This window comes from Rhipicephalus microplus, chromosome 1 (assembly GCF_043290135.1).
Source record: "Rhipicephalus microplus isolate Deutch F79 chromosome 1, USDA_Rmic, whole genome shotgun sequence".
In the NCBI taxonomy this organism is placed as follows: Eukaryota; Metazoa; Arthropoda; class Arachnida; order Ixodida; family Ixodidae; genus Rhipicephalus; species Rhipicephalus microplus.
Window position 1 is genome coordinate 138,241,606 of NC_134700.1, and position 21,187 is coordinate 138,262,792.

Consider the following 21,187-nt stretch of genomic DNA (forward strand, 5'->3'; position numbering starts at 1 on the left):
CCGTTAATTCATCGAAGCACTAGTATTTGAGACCTCTATGTAACAAAGTAAAAGCAGGAGACATCCTTTATATAACGAATTTTTGCCACAAACAATTTAGAAATTTCACCCCAGATTTTGTCATTTTGGCGCAAGCATGCATCTACCGTCGACAAAGCGCAAAGTAACGGCCCGGACAACTCCCAGGCGAGAGCGAGCGGTCGCTTTTGCGCGCGGATCTCCGAAAGCCGGGCAGGTAGGCATGCACACTATGGGTACCGGTGTCACCGCGGATCTTGCCGCCGCGGGCACATGTGTGAATGTTTCTTCCCCGTCTCCAAACCAAAAAAGAAAACTACTTTTGTGTTGGCAGTAACATTCTTCGATTAGCATCACCTATGTGGGGCCACGCCGCATGTGGAGAGCACTTTACCAAATAGTTTCCGCGATATCCGTGGTTCACTCTTTGTTTTCAATGCTGTGTGCATGTGCATGGTTTCACTGCGCTTGCATGGTGTAATCCCCGACGATCTTCAGATTTGCTTTTTTCTTTTTTTCTTTTAATAGGGATACAACCGTGTCGTTCCTATTGAGGCGATGTCAAATTAGGCGCTGATGGGAATTCTCCGAGACCACGGTGACAACAACGAATCTTTGGAGGTCGACTCATCATGGGCTTTGTCGTCTTGCATTGCGCCGCGAGTTTGTGGAAGCGTAGCCTTCGCGATTAGCTCTGTCAACACGACGGCGCGTCCAGTGCAGTGCAATGAATGCGATAGCAACAAATTGTAATATGGTAATTGTAAGTTGTAATTCTTTAGAAAGCTTGTGATTTCCGTCTCGCATCTCCCTTTGAACACTTTTAAGTTCCGAAAAAGATTTGAAAGGCAGTGTCTACAATGTTGCTGAAAAAGTCCGTGTGATTCAAAAACAATATTGTCAGTTCCCGCTGTTCCAAGATGGCTGCAGTTAATTTGCTGATTGCAGTTAATTTGCTCCAGATGCAAGACGATAGTTTTGCATCTGGAGAGAGTGAACACAACGTTTATTTGATGTTCTGCGCAAGACAATTGGTGAATGGTATTCTGGAGGCGCTGCGTTAGAGTGGCTCGAGTGTGTAGCAGAGGTGAACAAGCGCATCGAGGCACGTTAGGCACAAGCGCCATCTGTCAGTTATCTTCGAAAACGAAGATGTACAGCCCGCGGAGAAAGATGCGTGCCAGTGTCGGAGTTGATAAGGTGTAGAACGTAAAGCGACGGGCAGGTGCCACCCCCGTTGGAAACACAAAGCGTTGGAAACACCTTTCTGAGCATCGCATTGCACTGTCAGTGCAGTGGGGTAAACACTACATTCCTTAGAGTTACTTGTGTGTGCCTCTTCTAGTATAAAGGCAGACATACAAAACATCGAAGCATTGTTGGGGCGCCTCAGATATGCGCGACAATTGCTTTTTAGTTGACAATCGCACAGCTATGAACGTTAAACCTTGAGCAATATTGGTGGGCGCTGCGGATGGGGTTAGCCGTTTGGTGCCGTTTGAGGTACCATCTAGGGCGGACAAACAGACAATTGTACAGACAGACACACAGACCAAAATTTCTTCGTCGAAGGTCCCCAAGAGGGTCTTGTGTGCCTAAACCTCACTATGATTAAGATGTATGTCATAATGTCTGCAATTTTCGACCATGTTAAGTTATATAACGTGTGCCAATATCGCACAGTATACATGGGCCTCTAGCATTTCACCTCCATTAAAGTGTGTCTGCCGCAGCCGGGATCCAACCGGAAACCTTTGGGTCAGCATCCGAGCACCACAAGCACTTCACCACCGAGGCAGACGTTCATAAATTTTAAGTTTGCAAATCGATAGGCTTAACATCTATCGTAAACAATATTGAAGAGAAACTGTGTTACCTTTCCTTCTTTACATGTTTGTGTATGTTGTATGCGCAGGGTGGCAGTGAAGTGTGGCATTCCCCGGAGGGCACGGTGATCTCCTCGCTGGCGTTTCACCCACTGGAGTCCTTGCTGGCCATTGCCACGGCCAATCGTGTGGTGCTCTGGGACTGGCGTAAGGGTCTGGCACTGGCTACTTGCAAGACCGCCTCCGAACGAGAGAAGGTAAGGCCTTCTTGGTTTCACAGGAAGCATTAGCGGCATCTACAGAGAGATGGTCCTTAGTAATGGTGCGTTGGAATGATAGCATATGGTCATAATTCTAGAGCACCTTTCTAGCTGGTTTATCTTTGTCAGACTCATTCATGGTGTTAACACATTTGCGGGGAACGCTATTAGGTGCTCACTATTTTAACATGCCGTCTGTTGTACCATGCAAACTTAAGAATGGGGCTGGTACGTATGCACTCAGACCTTGTTATAACATAGTTGTATCTTACATGAAAATAAGTTTCTTATATCCAAAAATTTGTTAAAAGGTATATTCCTAACGCTATATTTGTTGCAAGACTTCATTTAGTTTGATAGAATGAAAATTTTCATTATAGCCGATATTTCATTATATCGAGGTTTGAGTGTAGTGTGTCAGCTATGATTGCATGAACAAAAGCATCAATGTTTACCCTCGCTAGTTTTCACTGTTGTCAACTTGTTTGCCAGAAGGTTCTGGGTCATTCTAATTGAAGTTGGAGCACGATAGGAACCAAAGGAATGTGTTGAATGGGTTCATTTTCAAGTCCTGGCAGACATTTGAAAAGTGTGGAAGGAGGGTAGGAAGCATGGGGTGACGTGCGAACTTGCATATTTTGACCATGTTTCTCTGAAGCTCCCAAAGCACGCTGCTCTGCCGTTACTTGACATTTTGGGTACCGAAGTTCATATCCCCCACCACGGCACGAGAAAAATGTTTGGAACATTCGAATTTTGGCTCATCAAACAGGGAAATTCAGCCGAATAATTTCACAAACTAGTAAAAGATTATTGTTTTTATCACCGAGACTCTACCGTGGTTTTTCACAGTGGCCAAGAGTTGCTGAGGGAACTGTGTTTTATAGACCCCCGGTACTGACAAAGAAGGCACAATCCGTGAAGCACGTCGTAAAATCTGGGCACGTAGGAACACATTATGTCTCCAGTGCTATCACGAGCGAACTGTTCGACAGTTTCAACATCGTCATTAGACAAGGAAGTCTATGTTGTTTCATCTGAAATGCCACCTAGAAAGCTAGACAGGTGGCCCAACAAATGAGTGGAGTTTCTCGAGTGACTGATCTTGCTCGACAAGCTGGGATAGTTGGTACCGGCCTTACCTGAAACGCTGAGACCAATACAGTAGAGTCTCGATGATACGAATTCGGAAGGAGCGGGTAAAATATTCGTATCAGCCGGAATTCTAATGAACCAAAAACAACTTAAAGCTGATAAAAATGATGAACAAGAACTTCATAGGCAACTACACCTTGCTGAAAAAAGTCTGTGATGTTCTTTTGATTTTTCCTGTCTTCACCTTCTTTTAATTAAGTGCCGCGGTTTCCTCGCTCATGCTGCTGGCGCAGCGCGTTCACAGTTGACATCAAAGCAAGCGAAAGCGGCCTAACTCATTGGAGATTCACTCGCTTTCCCGCTTAAGCAGCTAGAAAGCCGCGCCGCGAAGTTGACACGAAAAAAAAAAAAAAAGTGTCCTGGAGAATTCGCATTGGAGAATTCAAGCGAAAATGCCAGCGCAGCCGGAAAACCACGTCCGTGCCCGCCGAAAACGTTCACATTCGTTCTGCACCTCGTATACATGCCACCCCCTCTGCCGCCATCACCGCTTGAGAATTTATTCCATTTTGCCCGTTTCCTGAGCACTGAAGGTCGTACAGAGTTAGAATTATGCATTCAAGGCACTAAAAAGAAACAGTTTACACCTTTACTAACGTTATTTGGGGAGACAGGCCAGCCGAAAGGACACGAGCGGACACAGTGGCGCCGACGGATTCAGCCGGCAGTGCAAAAGCAAGACACGTTCAGGCAAGCCGACTCGCTGCTTCTGCACGGTCTTCTATTTTCGGTGTTGTCAGGGATAGTAATCCAAACCAGGCTCTCGACGATCGCGTTCTTGTCAAGGCCGTGAGCTTTGACGTGCCGCGCGGGTAGTTCATGATAGTGCCGACCCGTAAGCCTCTCGGCGTGTTCTTGCCGCGTTGTGCCACTGGCATGCAGCGGTGAATTGCACATTCGTATCATCCGCGGTGGCTGGGGTAACCATTTGTATAACACCGAATCAAGGTGTATTTTGTATAATGTAGTCAATCCAAAACAACCTTGAAATTCATATCATCGTGAAATTCTCATCAACCGTAATTGTATCATCGAGATTCTACCCTATGCTGAAGGAAGTTCCGAATCGTTTGGTGCAAAGCACATGCCACAGGCTGGCAACATCATTACGTCTTACATAAATCACTCTACTCGCAGTCGAGCAATGAAATGGATTGGGAGCTAGCAGACGTGTTGCCATATTGAAAGCTAGATAGCTGGCCCAACAAATGAGTGGAGTTTCTCGAGGGACTTACCGTATTTACACGACTGTAAGACGACTCGAATGTAAGACGACCCCCCCAAAATCGCATCTCAAAAAAAAACAAAACAAAAAACCTACGCGACCTACGCGACCAACAACGATCGATCGCGTAGGTGTCACGTAGGCCGCAAGCTTCGCCTCTAGTTCCGGAAAGCGGCCAGACTTCGGCCCGCGAAAGCCACGGCGCTTGGAGTCGCACGAGAAAATTATCCACTTCCGCACCACACATTCACCGATTCCGAACTTTCGTCCTCATGTCACGGCACTCATGTCAGACAGAAGTGACTCGAGAGAGCCGGTCGTGGACACAAGCGACAGGAGCACGCGGTGACGCGCCCTCTTAGAAAATTGTATCACAAAGAGGAGCTCTTCCGTCAACTACCAATACCCCCCTACGGCGGCTCTTCCATCGATTACCGGTGCTCCCTCAAGAGCCGTGCGCTCGTCATAAAGGCACTCGTAATGCGCGCAGTAGATGCTAAAAAAAGAAAAGCTTTTGTATAAGCACGCGGAAAACTATGCGCTTTGGGTTGAGCGGGAAACTATTCGAGATGACAATACATGGTTCGATTTCGATTCTAAGGTACATGGTTCGATTTCGATTCTAAGTCGACCCCCCAACATTGGATTGTCAAATTTGAAAAAAAGGGTCGTCTTACAATCGTGTAAATACGGTACCTTGCTCAGCAAGCGGGGAGAGTTGGTACCGGCCTCACCTGAAACGCTGAGACCAATATGCTGAAGGAAGTTTTGAATCGTTTGGTGCAAAGCACCTTCTAGGCTCGTTGGTGCCATCCTAAGAACAGCCATGCTCTGAAGGGGAAAAGCCTGCTGTTTTTTAGGAAGCTGGCAATAATCAAGAGAGTTGAATGTGGACAAAAGTAGTCTGATGATGCTCCAAAGGCCGACATTAGAGCCAAGCTGGCCTTAAGACCAGCTGTGTAGGGCACCTGAAAGGCACACACAGCCACATTTGAAAATGTTGAGGTGACCTTTAACAAAAGGTTTCTGGTAGGCTTGTGCAATAATTCTAATGCTTCCATGCTTGCTCGATCCACCCGAGATTTTTTTGTTTCTTGACTTCGTTCCGAAGCACTTGAATACTCTTATGCTCTTGACATCTACCACACAGGCTTCACCTCATACCACTTTGCCAACTATGTCTCCTGGACTAGAGCCACCGGGAAAATTGGGTTTGTCAAGTGTAGAATGAAAATCTTTCATGATCTCTTTAAGGGGGGACACGGGTCTTAGAAGGCCGAAAATCGCAAAAAAATTGACTTTTTCAAGCTGACATTTTCGGAATCTATATCTATTTTTGCACAAATCTGCTAAGTTTCTAGCTTATATTGTCATTATTTTCGCCGTAAAATCAATTTGTAACACCAATATGAGGTGTGTATGAGCGCAAATTGACGCTAAAATCGCGCTTTTTCCGTGCCAAACCGTTGCCGGTACACAAGGGCTATCGTGGCCATCTCGATCTCGTTTGGAAGAGCCGTTCTTCATCTTCAATTTCCCGCCACCACTGGCTCGCTTTGCTCATTGGTTTTCTAGCAAAAGCGCGTCATCGAGAGGTACAAGCGCGCGATTCTATTGGCTGCTTGGGGCACGTGACAAAATCTAGGCATCCGATTGGCCAAGCGGCGTTTCTGGCGTCTGCTTCACCGCAGAGACGCGCGTGAGCGTGCGCCATTTTGTCTTGGTGTTGTCAACTGCCTACAGCTATGGGTCGTGCCATCGAGAAGTTCCGCACCAAACACAAATTTGGAAAGCGGGTGAGGCGATCGCTAGCCGAGAACTTCAGGAAGCGCCCCGCAACGACCCAGGACAACGAGGATGACGAACTCGCAGCGGCCAGCGGAGCGGTCGTCGACGCCAGCGCGGCAGGCCTAACGGACGCTAGTCCTACGAGCCCGTCAGTTGCCGACAACGTCGCGGAAAGCGGCCGTGTGCGTCACGACACACAAATTCTGCAGCCACAACAGATAGAGGATAAAAAGAAGAAGGCAGAAGAGAAGCTGCGAGAGATTTCATCTGTTGCGGCGACGGAGCGGAAGCGCAGCCTTATCGCTAAACGTGCCGTCGCTGTGGGTCCCCCACCCGATGAAACGACTTTCACCATCCTGGACTTGGAGGCGGTAAATGCTTTGATAATATTGCATTTAAAGTGCAAGATTTGCAACGGAGACGCCGAGATTAGGAGAGGCGAGCGGGAATACGGCCTTGCCGTCAAGCTTGAGCTAGTGTGTGTGAACTGCGGTGACGGGTCGTCAAAGTGGAGTGCGCCGCGCGTCGACGGACAGCAGAAAATAAATCCATTCACAGTGAACGTGCTCGCCACCCGCGCAATGCAGGCAACTGGCAACAGGCAGACTGCTTTTAACGACATATTTGCAATGATGAACATATCGCGTCGCGGCCTCTACACGAAAACGTGGCAGGCGTACGTGAAGAAGAAGCTAACACCTGCCGCTACTCTTGCTGCCACGAAACTTATGAGTGAGTGCGCGAAACTTAAAACTTGAAAAAAAGGCATGCTCATGCTAACAATCAATCTGATTATATGCCTGGTGCATATTAACTCGCTAAAATTATGTGTGCCTGTGATGTTTTACATTCTGTAACGCTAAATAAAGTTTTAACCTGTTTTGCTCATTTTCTCAGAACATGGATTTTGGCCACTTCCCTTGTTTGCTTCTTCTCTAAAAGTCGACCCAGGACAGCTAGAGCTACAATTCTTTTTGCACAATGTAGCTAAATGTGCATAGAAAGCAACGCTGCAAGCAGATTTTCAATCTGCAGTTCAAAATTTTTTTTATATTAATTTAAAATTTTTTTGTTTTTGGCTAGGTGTAGACCATGAACTCATTAGTGCTGTAAATTGAGAAGTAGTTGTTCAATTTCCAATCAGCTTGCAGCGTTGCTCTCCTTCGGCTTTCTTGTATCCATATATGTGTTTAAAATGATGTTATGTTGCATAGATAATACTTTATTGTTTCGGCAAACAATAGAATGAGAGTACTAATTACCTCTGGAAATAATTGACCTGTGTAAAATATAACTGGATAGTTAAATAAAGCTAAAGAAACTGAACAAAGCAGTGCAGTTTCATCTACTTTGGTCAAGAAAGAACCTATGTTATCTCTAAAAACCATGTCCCCCCTTAATTGTGGGGCAGGGAATTGAAATGTTTTGGGAACTATTATCTAGCAACTAGGCTTTTGCAAATAGTGAATTTGGTCAAAGAATTTCGAATTAAATTTGAATAGTATATATCGCATATTATTAAAGAAAATTGGTATATTTGTTGTGGCTCTACTAACTTGCACAATATATCTTAAAATTGAAACTAGGCCAGTGCAGATGCCATTCTTTCGTTGGGTGACCGTGCCCAACTGACTGATGAATGCCATCTAGAAATCTAGACAGCTGGCCCAACAAATGAGTGGAGTTTCTCGAGTGACTGATCTTGCTCGGCAAGCGGGGAGAGTTGGTACCGGCCTCACCTGAAACGCTGAGACCAATATGCTAAAGGAAGTTCTGAATCGTTTGGTGCACAGCACCTTCTAGGCTCCTTGGTGTCATCCTAAGAATGGTCATGCGCCACACTTGGTAAATTCCACGACTTGCCACCGGTCCTCTAAAAATGAGGAAGGCAACAGCTAAGCCAACAAATAGCCACTGATGTTAGTGGAGCAGAAATGTCCTTCCCTACATGTCCAGTTTTAGGCTTGGCACCACAACTTCTTCACCAAAGAAATTCCTCTCAATATTCTCCATGCGTCGCCCCTCCTCGGGTTTTACGTTAGTGGAGCTGCTTGCTTCGATCAACCCGAGATTTTTTTTCTTGACTTCGTTCTGGAGCATTTGAATCTGCTTATGCTCTATGTCTAACTATGTCTCTTGGCCACCGCGAAAATTCGGTTTGTCAAGTGTAGAATGAAAATCGTTCGTGATCTCTTTAATTGTGGGGCAGGGAATTGTAATGCTTTGAGACCTATTATCCTGCAACTAGGCTTGTGCAAATAGTGAATTTGGTCAAAAAATTTCAAATTAAATTTGAATAGTATATATTGCATAATGTTAAAAAACTGGGTATACTTGTCGTGGCTCTACTAACTTGCACAATATTTCTTAAAGTTGAAACTAGGCCAGTGCAGATACCATTCTTTTGGTTCAAAGCAAGAGGAAACAACTTAGATTTGCGGCAGCATTGGACTTTCGGCAGAATGTGGGTGGTAACTTCTAAATATGTTACATTTTCAAGTTTGCGATACTTGGAGCATTTAAGTTGGAATTAGAAGCTTTTAACGTAAAAAATGATTAATAGGTCTGAGGGTAATACGTTCATCTAACCTGGAAGTGGGGCTTTTCGGCAGTGCGGATTTCTTAAAAAAAAAATGTTTTCATGCCTTAGCATTCTTTTACTGCAGTACAACCACTTTTAAAGGAAGTTACGTGTTAATTGATACAGTCGAACCCGGGTATATCGAACTCGCCAAAAAACGTTTAGTAGTTCGATATATGGCATAATTCGATATAGGCCCGGTATAGGTTTTGACACAAAGGCACATAACAAACTAGAAGAAAAGTACTTTATTAATATGGTGGCTTACTTGCGTGCCCTACTGTGGAACAAAATAGTCCCGGATTTTTTTCTGTGTCAACGCTGCCTGCAACAGCACGCACACCTCCACGTTATCCGAGTCGGAGCAGCTGAGGCCGCAACCTTCCGCATTCAAGCAATAGCGCCGGACCAACCCAAGTGCACTAATCACTTCGGAGGATGTAGGCAATGGGCCGTCGTCGATTTCCATATTGCTGTCGCTTTGGCTCGTGGTCAACACGACGTCTGCAATGTAATCCTCATCCTGTAATTGGCCCATGATGGGGACATCATCGTCTGCACTGATGAACTCGTCAATCTGTCGATAGCACCCGGGAACTCTGCCAGCTCGTTCAAAACTTCGGCGGAAACACCTGCGGTGTCTTCAGTGCTGTCAGAATTTGGGGTGTCATCACCAGGCATGCGAAATCCGGCATGCCTAAAGCAGTTCTGGATCGTCTCCTTCTTGACATCTGCCCACGATCTACTCAACATAGAAATAGCTCCGAGCAAGTCGATCTTAAGCTCCCTGCCGACACGAAGGTTCTGCAGCAGCCTCTTTGCCAGGTGCTTCTGATAGCTGGTTTTCATAGTGCGTATAACGCCTCGATTCAGTGGTTGCAGTACAGACGTAGTTTTCGGGGGCAAAAAACGCAGCTCGATGTTGCTGAAGGTCGTACTGCAGTGGTGCGATGAACAATTGTCCACGAGCAGGCACACCTTGTGATTTTCGCCTACCAAATCATCATTCCACGACGATAGCCATCTGCTGAAAAACTCCCCGGTTATCCACGCTTTTGAGTTTGCTCGGTAGGTAACCGGAAGTGACAGCGCATTTCGAAAACACCGCGGTGCCATGCTTTTCCCGATAACCAGAGGTTGAAGCTTTTTCAATCCGTCTAAATTAGCTGCCAACAGCACGGACACACGAGCTTTGTTTGCCTTGCCGCCGCTTGTCTTGTCGCCATGACACGCAATGTCTTGTTTGGCAACATTTGCCAAAATAGAGCGGTTTCATCCGCATTGAAGATATCTTGGGCTCTATATCTTGCTGCGACATCTCGCCAGTTATCCTCGAGCCATTTTTCTACGCTGTCCAGGTCCGCCGCTCTGCTTTCACCTGCAACAGCTTTGTCAACGATGCAACGATGTCGTGCCGTTCTTTGAACCGCTGAAGCCAGCCTGAACCGCCTTGGAAATCATTCCTGCCAAGCAGAAAAGCAAGGTCCTTGGCTTTCTGCTCGATCACAGGGCCGGACACCGGGATGTTTCGCGACCAAACGTCCACAAACCACTTGTAAACGGCCGCTTCAACATCTTCGTACACAGCAGCGTGCACACGTCGGGCGCCACGGGCACCTGGCCTTTTGTCCGACTTGGCCCTGATGTCTGCCTTATTCTTCAGGATAGTACTCAAGGTGCTCCTTGGAATTTTGTACGCGGCGGCGACGTCGGACTTCCGCGCTCAACCCAATTGATGATTTCGAGTTTTGCGGCGAACGGCAAATTTTGCCTCTTTGCGCAAGCCATGAAGACAGCGCGCCAATACAGTTCACAGAGCACCAATAGGCAACACCACAGACCACGCTGAATTTGCAGCAGCAGGCACACAAGCATAAAGAAAGAAAAATTGGCACTCACTTCTACCGCCTCCGCGCCTCGGAGAAAGCACAACGGCCTCTAATTGGCTGTAAGCGCTGCGAGCGGGCCAGGATCATTTCTTGGAGGGGGGTGTTCGCCCGCGCACAACTGGGTCTAACCAACTTTTTCTAGGGTGGCGCCGGCAGTTTTCCCCGCCACCGCGAGGGGAAAGCCAACTTGCTAGGGCACTTTTGAGGCACATGGAGTTTGATATATCAGTTATCGTTGCTATTTTCGTTCAATAAAACAGTAACTTTTGCTATATATTCTCAATGTAAACTTACCCTGCTGAGGAATTGTTCGATATACGGGATAATTTGATATAAACGGGTTCGATATAGTCGGGCTTGACTGTATGCGTTTACATAGGTGCTTTCACCGTTTGTCACTTCTTCACTGCAATGAAACCACCTTTACAGGAGGTTACATGCAAACTAATGTAATCCTACTTGTTCATGTCGAATACTGTGAAGTTATAAACAATTTAAATTTGACTTAATGCAAATCCAAATACAGTAATATTCAATCGAATATTGGGAGCATTAGAATATTTGCACAAGCCTACCAGCAACCTTTTATTAAAAGTCGCCTCAACGTTTTCAAATGTGGATATGTGTGCCTTTCAGGTGCCCGACACAGCTGGTCTTGAGCCCAGCTTGGCTCCAATGTTGGCCTTTGGAGCATAATCAGAATACTTTTATCCACATTCAACTCTCTTGATTATTGCCAGCTTTGTAAAAAACAGCAGGCTTTTCTCCTTCAGAGCAGCCATCGTCACAGAGAAGCGGTGACCTGGCCCAACTGACTGATGAGCGTGGAGACGAGGAGTCATATCACCATGTGATAGCAATCGTTAGTTTCTGATTGCCCTGTGCACTCCCTCGTTATTTCACTGTTGACGCTCTTGAATGCATGCAGGAAAGACCCCAAATGTGAGAAAGAGCCAACTTAATTTGAAGGAAAGCAAACTTTCCTGTGCTATTTTGCACTGTCTGGCTGTTTCTGTTCGATGTAGCCGTAGATTCTTTGATGCATTAACATTAAAGGATTGTTATTTTTGTACATATAAGGGATAATTTGATTAGGTATAGTCGGACCTAACTGTGCATTGGGTCTAAGTTGAGCAACTGCAGCTGGTAGGGATAAGTCGGCCTGGAGCCGTTGAACATCTCATAGATACTTCATGTAGGTTTGGAATTTTATACCCTATCTGTCAATGAATTAGCACTAAGAACCTGATATGAACACATTGCATGTAGTTGTGACTTTGAATCTTTGAAAGGAAGTGTGAGTGGTATATTGGCTCCGGCAAAGTGACCCATCTGCTTATGATGACATAAAAGGTGGCGATAGAATGAATGCAAAAGGACGAGATGAAAACAGGGCTGTGTGTGTCCCGTCTTCTTCTGGTCTGTTTGTATTTGTTTTAGTGCTGCCTTTTGCGCTATTACAAGCCCAAACCAAGTTGCCCGTTTATCTGTCATATATCTGCATTCTTTCGAATTTCTCTACTTTAAAAGTTGCTATGCTGCAACATGTGCTAATGGTGGCTGCTCCTCTCTGCTCTTCTCCAGGTGCGATTTGTGCAGTTCTGTGCACCCCGAGGTGATTTGCTGGTGACGGGCATCACCAACGTAGATCCGGGTGCCCCCGGGACCAGTGGTCCCCCTCTTTTGGACCCCGTGCTGGGGACGCAAGTGCGGGGGCTGCATGTGCCCGCTGCGGCGGTAGACACTGGGGCGAGTCAGGGGCGCAGCATCAGCGCTCGGCTTGTGTCCTTGTACGAACGCTTCGGAGTGTTGCATCAGGTGAGACGGACACTGGTTGCTCTGTGGTGCCAGCACCAACTTAAATGAAGCTTGATAGGAAGGGCGAGTTTTCTCCGTTCTTCAGTATAGACATGCAATGACTAATTAAATTTAACTGCGGTATTCTCGAATGCGCTGCGACTTGACTTCATCTTTCGCTCAATTTAGTCGAGCATAGTGCTGCTGCTCATATGAAAGTGATGCCGCGTTTCTTGTGTATTTGCTGCCGACTATTGCTTATTCATATCAACCACTTCTGCCAAGGGGTAGTGCTACCGTAGACTTTTTCGAGTTGTGGAGGAGTGTTGTGCCGAGGTGGAGTGTTGTGCAGAGGTACGCTGTCGAGTATAGGGGCAAGTATTTCTGGCGTGCTGGCACTGGTACTGTTTGCTGGCCAAACCCTCTGGGAACCAATGCACTATCTTGTTTTTGATCCCAAGCTCGACTGTTACCAACGCTGGTCACTACATGCGACGGCTTATGGTTGCTGCGTGTGCCAGAGTCATCAGCACTAGGATTTCTTAAAACAAAAAAAAACATGCAAATTGATAGGACGGTCAAAAAATAAAAAAAATAAACACACACACACAAGCTTCCTTCGCGCAGTGTACCTCAGTGCCGTACATTTGATTCCTCACAGTGCATGCCGAGGTAGCACCACAATTCAATGGAAGAGGTGGACTTTGATGTTTTTCAAGCTACCACCAGATGGGTGTTGACTTGCTATTGGTGGACCCCTGTTGAAATGTCGATTGCAAACTGCCCCCAGTGTAACCGGTACGCCTTCGTTTTGTGTGTGCACTCTTGGTTCAGCGGTCGGGACACCAGCAGCTGGTGTCGCCTTTACTGGAGCCCGAGGAGGCGCTACGGCAGGCACGCAGCTATGCTCACGAAGTCACCAGCTACTCTGACTACCTTCGTCGCGTGAACCGGTTCAGACGACAGGAGGTGTCGCAGGCGAGTTACAGAGTGGGCCAAGCCAGAAGGCTTTGGGTCTTTTTTGTTTTTGCAATGGTAATTTCACTAATTTTTGAAACTCATTCAGGCTGCCATGCTGAATCCTGGATGCGATCGGCATGTGGGGCTCAAGTGCCTTAAGTCGGGGGATTCTGGAGCTGCAGCCTTGGGCAACGCAGCTGGCTTTGATTTCGGAGTGCACAAGGCCCCTAATTTTTCGCTTTATACCAATGTCCTTTTAGCATGAGGAAAATAGGGAGCTGGGGGGTGGTAGGGGGGATTTTTGTTTATTTTATTTACAAATACAGGCTCCAAGGACGAGTATTATATGAGAGGGACTATACAACAGTTTTTTTTATCAAGAAACATGGAAGAAACATTAGTAATTGAAAGCCTAGTCTAGAATTGCGAAGTGTGAGAGATTACATGCATTAGTTGTATGAAATCTAGATGTGTTATACATAACTGAACAGGTTGACAAGTAAACGTACAATGAATAAATGCCAATAAATATGGTATGTTTAGAAAATACAGTCGTAAATAGTTAGTATTTTATTCCTAAGTGCCACGTGATCACGAATGCACACATCATCAGGAAGGTCATTCTGTTGAGCAATGGCATGCGTAGGGCGGATGGGTTGAAAGTAGGCTTGTGGGAATATTCGAATTCTTCAGATATACGAATGAATAGTTGAGTATTGAAATTCACTTCGCTTCGAATTTAAATTATCGTAAATTTTGAAGTATTTGCAGTGAACAAATAAGTGTATATTAATCTGCACGTAACTGCCTGTAAAAGTGGTTTCGCTTCAATATAGGGGTGCTAAGCCGTGAAAGCACCTATACAGAAAAAATTTGTTTTGTCGCGAAGCCTTTCTTCAAATTTAAAGGGGCCCTGCAAAAATTACTGAGTATGGTCAGAAAACGCTGCCGATTGGTAGTTGAGGCTACCGAGAACACGCGAGGCAAATATTATAGCGCAGCACGTGGCCTTAAGGGGAGATGCTACTCGAAAAAGGTTTTTTTTTATTTCATAACCCAGCTCCTTGAAATTTTAGGTGTTAGTAAAGCTTGCAGTGCTGATTTCATAACTGCAATTATTTGTTTGATAGCTATAGTATTTCCGGAGTTACTACAACTTTGATATCAAAATATAGTGTTTTTTGTGCACATAATAAAGCTTACTAAAAATTTTCACACAGAATTGCAAAATGGCTCATTCTGCTGCACTTGAGCAGTACAATACAGAAAAGTACCTCAAACAGAAAATTTATTTGCTACATTAAAAAAAAAAATTAAAAGTACTAAATGCATATTTTACATCTCTCTATCAGTGTATCAAGTTGTGTAACAAAAAATCTGTGATGTATAATGCAACCTAAAGTAGATACTTGTATTCTAGAGTGGCTGATTAAGCTCTGTGCAAAATTTCATCAAGATAGGACTATTTTATGCCTAAAAAAGATTGTGCACAAGATGAGAGAATTACCTCAAAATGGAAATCGAGAAAAATGCATTTGAAAGTTGTAAATATGTTTACTCATGATTACACAGTGCGATTTGCACAAAACTTGGTGATATCATAGAAGGGACACAGCTAGAGCACCTAAAATTGTCCTGCTCCATATGTGGATCCTTCTCGCCGCTTGAGAAGGGAGTCATCAAGGCGCGCTTTCTTTGCCACGTTCCGCCGATGGGCCCTTGCCTCGGCTGTTTCACACGCAGACATTCTTTCGATTCTCCTCTGGTCGCGGGATCGGCCCAGGGTGATAAGTTGATCTGGTGGGACTACACCAAGCTCCTCTAGCACGTGTTCAAAGCTTGAATGTCCTTTATTGAACCACAACACGGCCATAGCAGCTGCAGTTTCCACTGTTGTCCGGGAGGCAAACTTAGTCTTCGGACACAACAACCAGATTTTGCTGTTCAAAGATTCTGCAGCGTTTTGGGTCTTCCCTTGGATACAACGCACCAGCAACTTTTCATCTGTGAGCCGCTTGTAAATGGGAAGCACAGCCAATCCTTGAGCCTTGGTCAAGATTGGTGTGTGGTCGGGTGGGGCCTCCCCAAGCGCTTCAGCTCGCCTATGCTTGCACCAGGAAGTCGCTCCTTCTGGACAGTATCGGTGGCTGCCTGCTGTGTTGCTCGATGATGAATGGAAATATGAGGCCCAGATGGCACGATGCATTTTCAGAATATCACCTCTGTTGTTTGTGATTGCAATACGGTAATAGTTCTGCAGCTTCTGAATTGTGCCATCTGTCAGCTTTTCCCCTCGTGGAAGTCTTGTTGGCAGTTTCCGAAGTGCAGTGCCTAGACGCTTGGCCACATGGTTTGTGCACTCCTCCTTGTCCACAACAGCTTCACCATATACCTTGGCCTCAGCGACAGCGGTATAAGCTTTGCTGTCCCCATCACTGAGGAACTTGGTGAAGCGCAATGGTGTTGTGTATGAGGATGTCCTGCCCCATATGCGCAAAGCTGCCTCAGTCTCCATGGCATGAGAGGAGCACTCTGTATTTTTTTCGCAGACAGGTGTGTGGAATGCTTGCCATATTTCTTCCTCATCACCCAAGTCCTGGTGCCGGCTACAGGCAAGGCAGTAATTCGATAGCACTTCAAAATCTAGGCACAAACCAGTGTCCACAGACACAGCAGTGCCGATGCCATTGTGGCTCTTGTGCCCTCTTTTTTGCCATGTGCCATCATACATGACAGCAACATCAGCCCCATCCACTTTCTCTTTAGTTATCATCCGCGCTTTCGCCAGGTTTTCTTGCACAGCTTTGGTAGCTGCAGCATGAACTTTTTTGCCGATTGCAATAAAAGTCTTATGATGCATAGGTATTGGCAGTCCAAGAATAGCGCAAAAACGCGACAGCTGTTCATGCCCAATGCCTATTGCACGCGCAGCCACAACTACCTTCACATTGACAGCGAAGCTGTCGCGCGAGCTGCCGCTTCGGTAGCTCCAGTCATCACCGGCATCGGTGGGCTGTCTTTCCGGCAGAACACGCCGCGAACTATGCGCGGCAGAAACCACTGACTCAGGACACTCACTGTTATCACAGTGCAGCTCGAGGAACGAAGAGAGGCCCTTACGTTTACTTGCGGTGTCGCGAACGACGAGTCCAGCGGTGTGGCATGTTGGACAAACAGCACGGCTTACCATCGATGTCAGTGCGCCGATGTCACAAAATACTCCGCTCACAGAGCCACAAACACTCTTCGTTCTTTCGCTTTCGAACTGTTCAATCTTTTTTTCTGATGCGCTGATGAACTTGATCGCGGCGTCGATTTCGTCAAAGTTCCCGCAAGCCGCCGTATCCCCGCTGCCTTGATTAGGCCTAGTGGCCCGCGGCTCGCATTCTTCTACCGCTGCTTTGCGCTTCGGTTTACGTCGACGCCCTTGGTACTTGTTCTTGCTTGCAAACTTTCGTGCTCGGAAGTCTCGCTTCTTCGAGTTATCCATGGTGAACTCGGAAAAACATAGAAACGCACGGCAAGTGCCGATCGTCGCAAGCGCTCAGCGAGCGAGGCCGATCAGATGTAGCCAATGGCGGCCTCGGTAGCGTACCATGTGACCGGTAGAGATGCGCGAAGCGGCTGCAGCTTGGCTGCAAACCGACTTGGAAACGACTGTTTTGTGAAATTCCTCACTAAAATACGAAACTAGGGGGACGCCTGTACACTAGAAGGAGCCTTGATCTACACCACCGAACAAACCCCGATGGCGGACGTCATCGTGTTGCCGAGTGGCGGATTTTCAAAAATAGCCGTCGGATGCGTGAATTCGCGACTTCGGCAGCTACCTTCACTAGCGCAGATCGACTTTTTACCACTTTCTCGTTTGAATTCAGCTATGACCTTTGGGGAAATGATAGTTGAATGATCAAAAGTGATTTTAGCAGCAATATCTCAAAAGTGGAAATTTTCGCAAAAAACGCGATTTTTCGACCCGCATCTCCCCTTAATAAGTTTTCAAAGCCGAACATTGCTTTCTTCTCTCGTCGAATGACACTACAAGCTCGAAAATCACTTGTCGCAGCCAAGAAGGAATATACGGCTCTGGTCACAGCCATTGGCTGATTTGAGCATGGCATACTTGTCGTTACCGGGTCTGCCACGGGAGGCCGCCGCTTGTCCACGAGTGCATGCACGATCGCACTGAAAAGCCGTGTATTCGAAAGGGGAAAAAAAAAAGAGGTTCTCAAGGTCACGAGATGCGTGTGACCAATTTTTTTTCGCCGTTCCATTCTTCTCTGCTTAGCTCCCAGCTATTTCGTCAAGACGAGGAAAAAGAATGCAATTGCAGCGTTTGACAAATTTTTGGAACTCCGCTCGCACTTGACTGATGCTAAAAACTTTGGGGCGGTAAATTTGTGAGGCAACAAGCATGTTTACTGGCTCCATGGCTACTTGAAGAAGTGTTGCAGGGCCCCTTTAAAGGAACATGTTACCCTCAAATCAATTTTTCATTTTATTAAGCTTTATATGACGGCTTATTTGCTCCATGTATAATGAATTTTAAAACATTGAGTATCTTATAACTCACATCCTACCCAAACTACTACTCAAGGTTGTTTCAACTTTCTTTGAATAAAAAAAAATAACCTTTCGCATAGAGCCCCTATTTCAATTGAAAATAAATGTTGTGCAGGTTAGTTAGGTCATGATAAATATTCCTCTTTCTTTATATGTCATACATACTATTCCAATTCAATTCGAAATTATTCAGTCAAAATCACTATTCGCTTCGAACCTAAAATTCACTATTCGCACAAGCGTAGTTAAAAGGCTTGGGTGCGGCCGAAAAGACGAGCAAAACTATGCCAATTATGAAGCCTGCGAGATAAGCGATGGAGCTCTGATAGTTGCAAGGTGTTCGTGTGTGTGCTGTAAATGACCTTATGAAATAAGCATGGGGTGTTCATCTACCTACATAATGCTAAGAATGGTAAGGATAACGAAGTCTTTATGTAAGTTACACTAGAATAGCGGTTGTAGTTACGTGCAATGAAACTTGCAGCACGGTTTTGCACAGATTCTAGTAAGCAAATGAAGTAGGCTTCGTGAGGTGAACAGAAGGATGATGCGTATTCTAGTTCAGGGCGAACAAGTATTAGGCATGGTAGCTTACACGTAATGGATGGCACTATATGAAGAACGCGTTTCAGGTATCTGAGTGTGCGTGATGCTGTGGCAGTAATTTTTTCAATGCGTGTTGACCAGGATAGATTCCGAGTGAAGGTAATGCCAAGGCACTTGTAGTGGTTCATTGCAAATACAGTAATAATACCTCGTTAGCTCGAGGTCGTAAAAACAAGGGAAAACTTCTAGATAACCGGAATTTCAGGATAATCAAAGTTGTGCAGATTGCCTGGGAAAATGAGTGCTTTTAAGAAAGTTTACTACTACTCATTGGCTTTTTAGCGGCACTGATCTTTCTTCTCATACAGATCTAAGAGAGAAGAAAATAACATACAAGAGACTTTAACTGGCTGGGTCTTGCTGCACTGGCATGGCATTTCATTTAGCGGAGAAAAATGGCATAATGCTTGTCTGCTTTGCGGTCGTACGCGGGGCTGGGAAGGCGTCCTCCAGCTGCTTGATGCATTGCATTAGTTGATGTTCTTTGCTGCTGCACTCAACCTTATTCTAAAGCAAGCACTGCAGATTTCTCGTCTCAGAAGATGTCGGCACCTCTGGAGGTGGTTTGTCATCACTGCAATTTCCTACGTTAGTGGCCATTTGAACAATTTCAGCGTCCTCCATTTCTCCGGTCACTGCCACATCCTGCTCACACAGCACATACTCAAAAAAGTCACGTCATTTTTGGCGGGACTGTTACTCGTTAGCTCGATGACCTCTTGACAAAATTTTTCACAGCCTGTGCAGTCATCTGCAGTCACTGCTTCCGGCAAGCTTGGTGGCACGTGAAAAACCCTGCGTGTGCAAAAGCAGTTTGCGATTCCACTGCGGAAACTTGCTGCCAAGTGCTGCTGAGAAGGTGTACTGCTTCCACCAGACCAATTTTGGAGCCTATGTCGTTGTCATGAGACAGTAAAATTCTGTGGAGATCGCTCTTTTGGTATAAGGTTCTTTCGGCTCTTCTGGTCGACACCATGCTTGCCGCACTCAGGCTAAGTTGCCGCTTTTCACAGCCAGTGAAAAATCCGTACCGCGTGGTTTCCGCAGATTGGGGGAGGGGAGCTCAAACTCCATGGCTCTCCCTTTCCCAGTGAGCCTGGATCTCAAGGGGAAGAAGGCGAGGCGGAGATAGTTGGTGTGTTAAGGCTCACCAGCACTTTATTTTCCTTTGGTAGCACTACTGCTGAATCTTTTATGTGTGAGAAACTTGACGACACTAGCACCTCCAATTTCTTTTGGAGCACATGCCATATTTACTTGCATAACGACCATAAAAATACTTCATTTAGCCTTAATGCCAGAAGTGGGGCATCTTATTAAAGTTACGTTACGTCAACCATATGCCTCAACTAATGTCATCTGTGCAGGCAATGTGGTGGGACCAGGCAGAGACTGTTGAACTTAAAAGTGGTCCTTGTTTTGCAGGGATTTCCAAGTTTGTTTGTGCTGGATGGGCACTGCGGTGCTGTGCAAAAACTACGCTGTGAGGCCAAAGCGAAAAAAATTGGTGCGACACCGGTTTTCCCGGCATGCGATAGCATATCGCCTTTATGCTTCACAGCTTTGGCTACACCGGCTGCACTAGCTCTCAAACCACGTGATGTGAAGAACCAGCCGCCAATTGAACATGTTGACCAAGGCATCCGCGGTGGCTCACATCGGGGCAATTGTGAACTCCCCGTGCAGCACGTCAAAGCTTACGGCCTTGACGAGGACACGTTAATATTGAGAGCCTGGTTTGGATTACGATTCCTAAGAACACTGGAACTAGGAGGTGCAGAAGCAGCAAGTTGGCATGCCCTAGCATGCTGCCAGCTGAATCACTGCTGGCATATCTCCTGAAACAACGTTTCTAAAGGTGTAAACTGTTTCTTTTCAGTTTGCATGCACAACTTGAACTCGGTACGAATTTGATTGCACAGAAAACGGGGAAAAACGGAATGAACTTTTAAGTGGCAGTGGCTATGGTGGCATATTCGAAAAGCAGAATGAATGGAAACGTCTTCGACCGGTGCAGACGTGGCTTTCCGGCCACTCTGGTGTTTTCGCTTGAATTTTGCAGTGTGAATTCTCCAGGACAATTTTTTTTTTCGTGTTGACTTGGGGCGCGGTTTTCTGGCTGCTTAAGCGGCGAAGCGAGTGAATTTCCAGGACTTCAGCCGCTTTTGCTCCCTTAGATGCAAACTGTGAACGCGCCTTTAAGCACCAGCAGCATGAATTGGAAAATCATGGCAATTTATTGTGAGACAGTAAAGGCAGGAAAGTTCAAAAGAATTTCATGGACTTTTTTCGGCAACAACCAGTTAACCCCAGTAAAGTTCTATATTTATGTGCACTGACGGTTTTCATCTTCATGATCAGCTATAACTTGTTTTTGGTTCATACGAATACGAGATGATACGAATATTGCGTGCCTCCTTCAAATTCGTATCCTCGAGATTCTACTGTAGTATGTGTAGCTCACTACAGAGTGTCATTTCTGCTGAATTTCCAGCTTGACATCTACTTTTGGCAAGCTT

General features: G+C 45.9%; 2 protein-coding genes across 3 annotated transcripts in view; one reads left to right on the forward strand and one right to left on the reverse strand.

Moving 5' to 3' along the window:
• Positions 1-21,187, forward strand: part of LOC119177840 (activating molecule in BECN1-regulated autophagy protein 1A) — a 152,895-nt gene that overhangs the window by 18,936 nt on the left and 112,772 nt on the right. Inside the window, exons 5-7 of one of the 2 annotated variants that reach the window (XM_075887428.1) lie at positions 1,934-2,101; positions 12,327-12,560; positions 13,374-13,517. In XM_075887428.1, coding sequence (XP_075743543.1) covers positions 1,934-2,101; positions 12,327-12,560; positions 13,374-13,517 — 546 coding nt within the window. The remainder of the gene's footprint in view (positions 1-1,933; positions 2,102-12,326; positions 12,561-13,373; positions 13,518-21,187) is intronic. The other variant, XM_075887429.1, reaches the window with a different exon arrangement.
• LOC142799352 (uncharacterized) lies at positions 14,513-17,455 on the reverse strand. The gene has a single exon (XM_075887430.1). It carries the CDS (start codon positions 16,987-16,989, stop codon positions 15,124-15,126), a length of 1,866 nt encoding a protein of 621 aa, XP_075743545.1. The 5' UTR covers positions 16,990-17,455; the 3' UTR covers positions 14,513-15,123.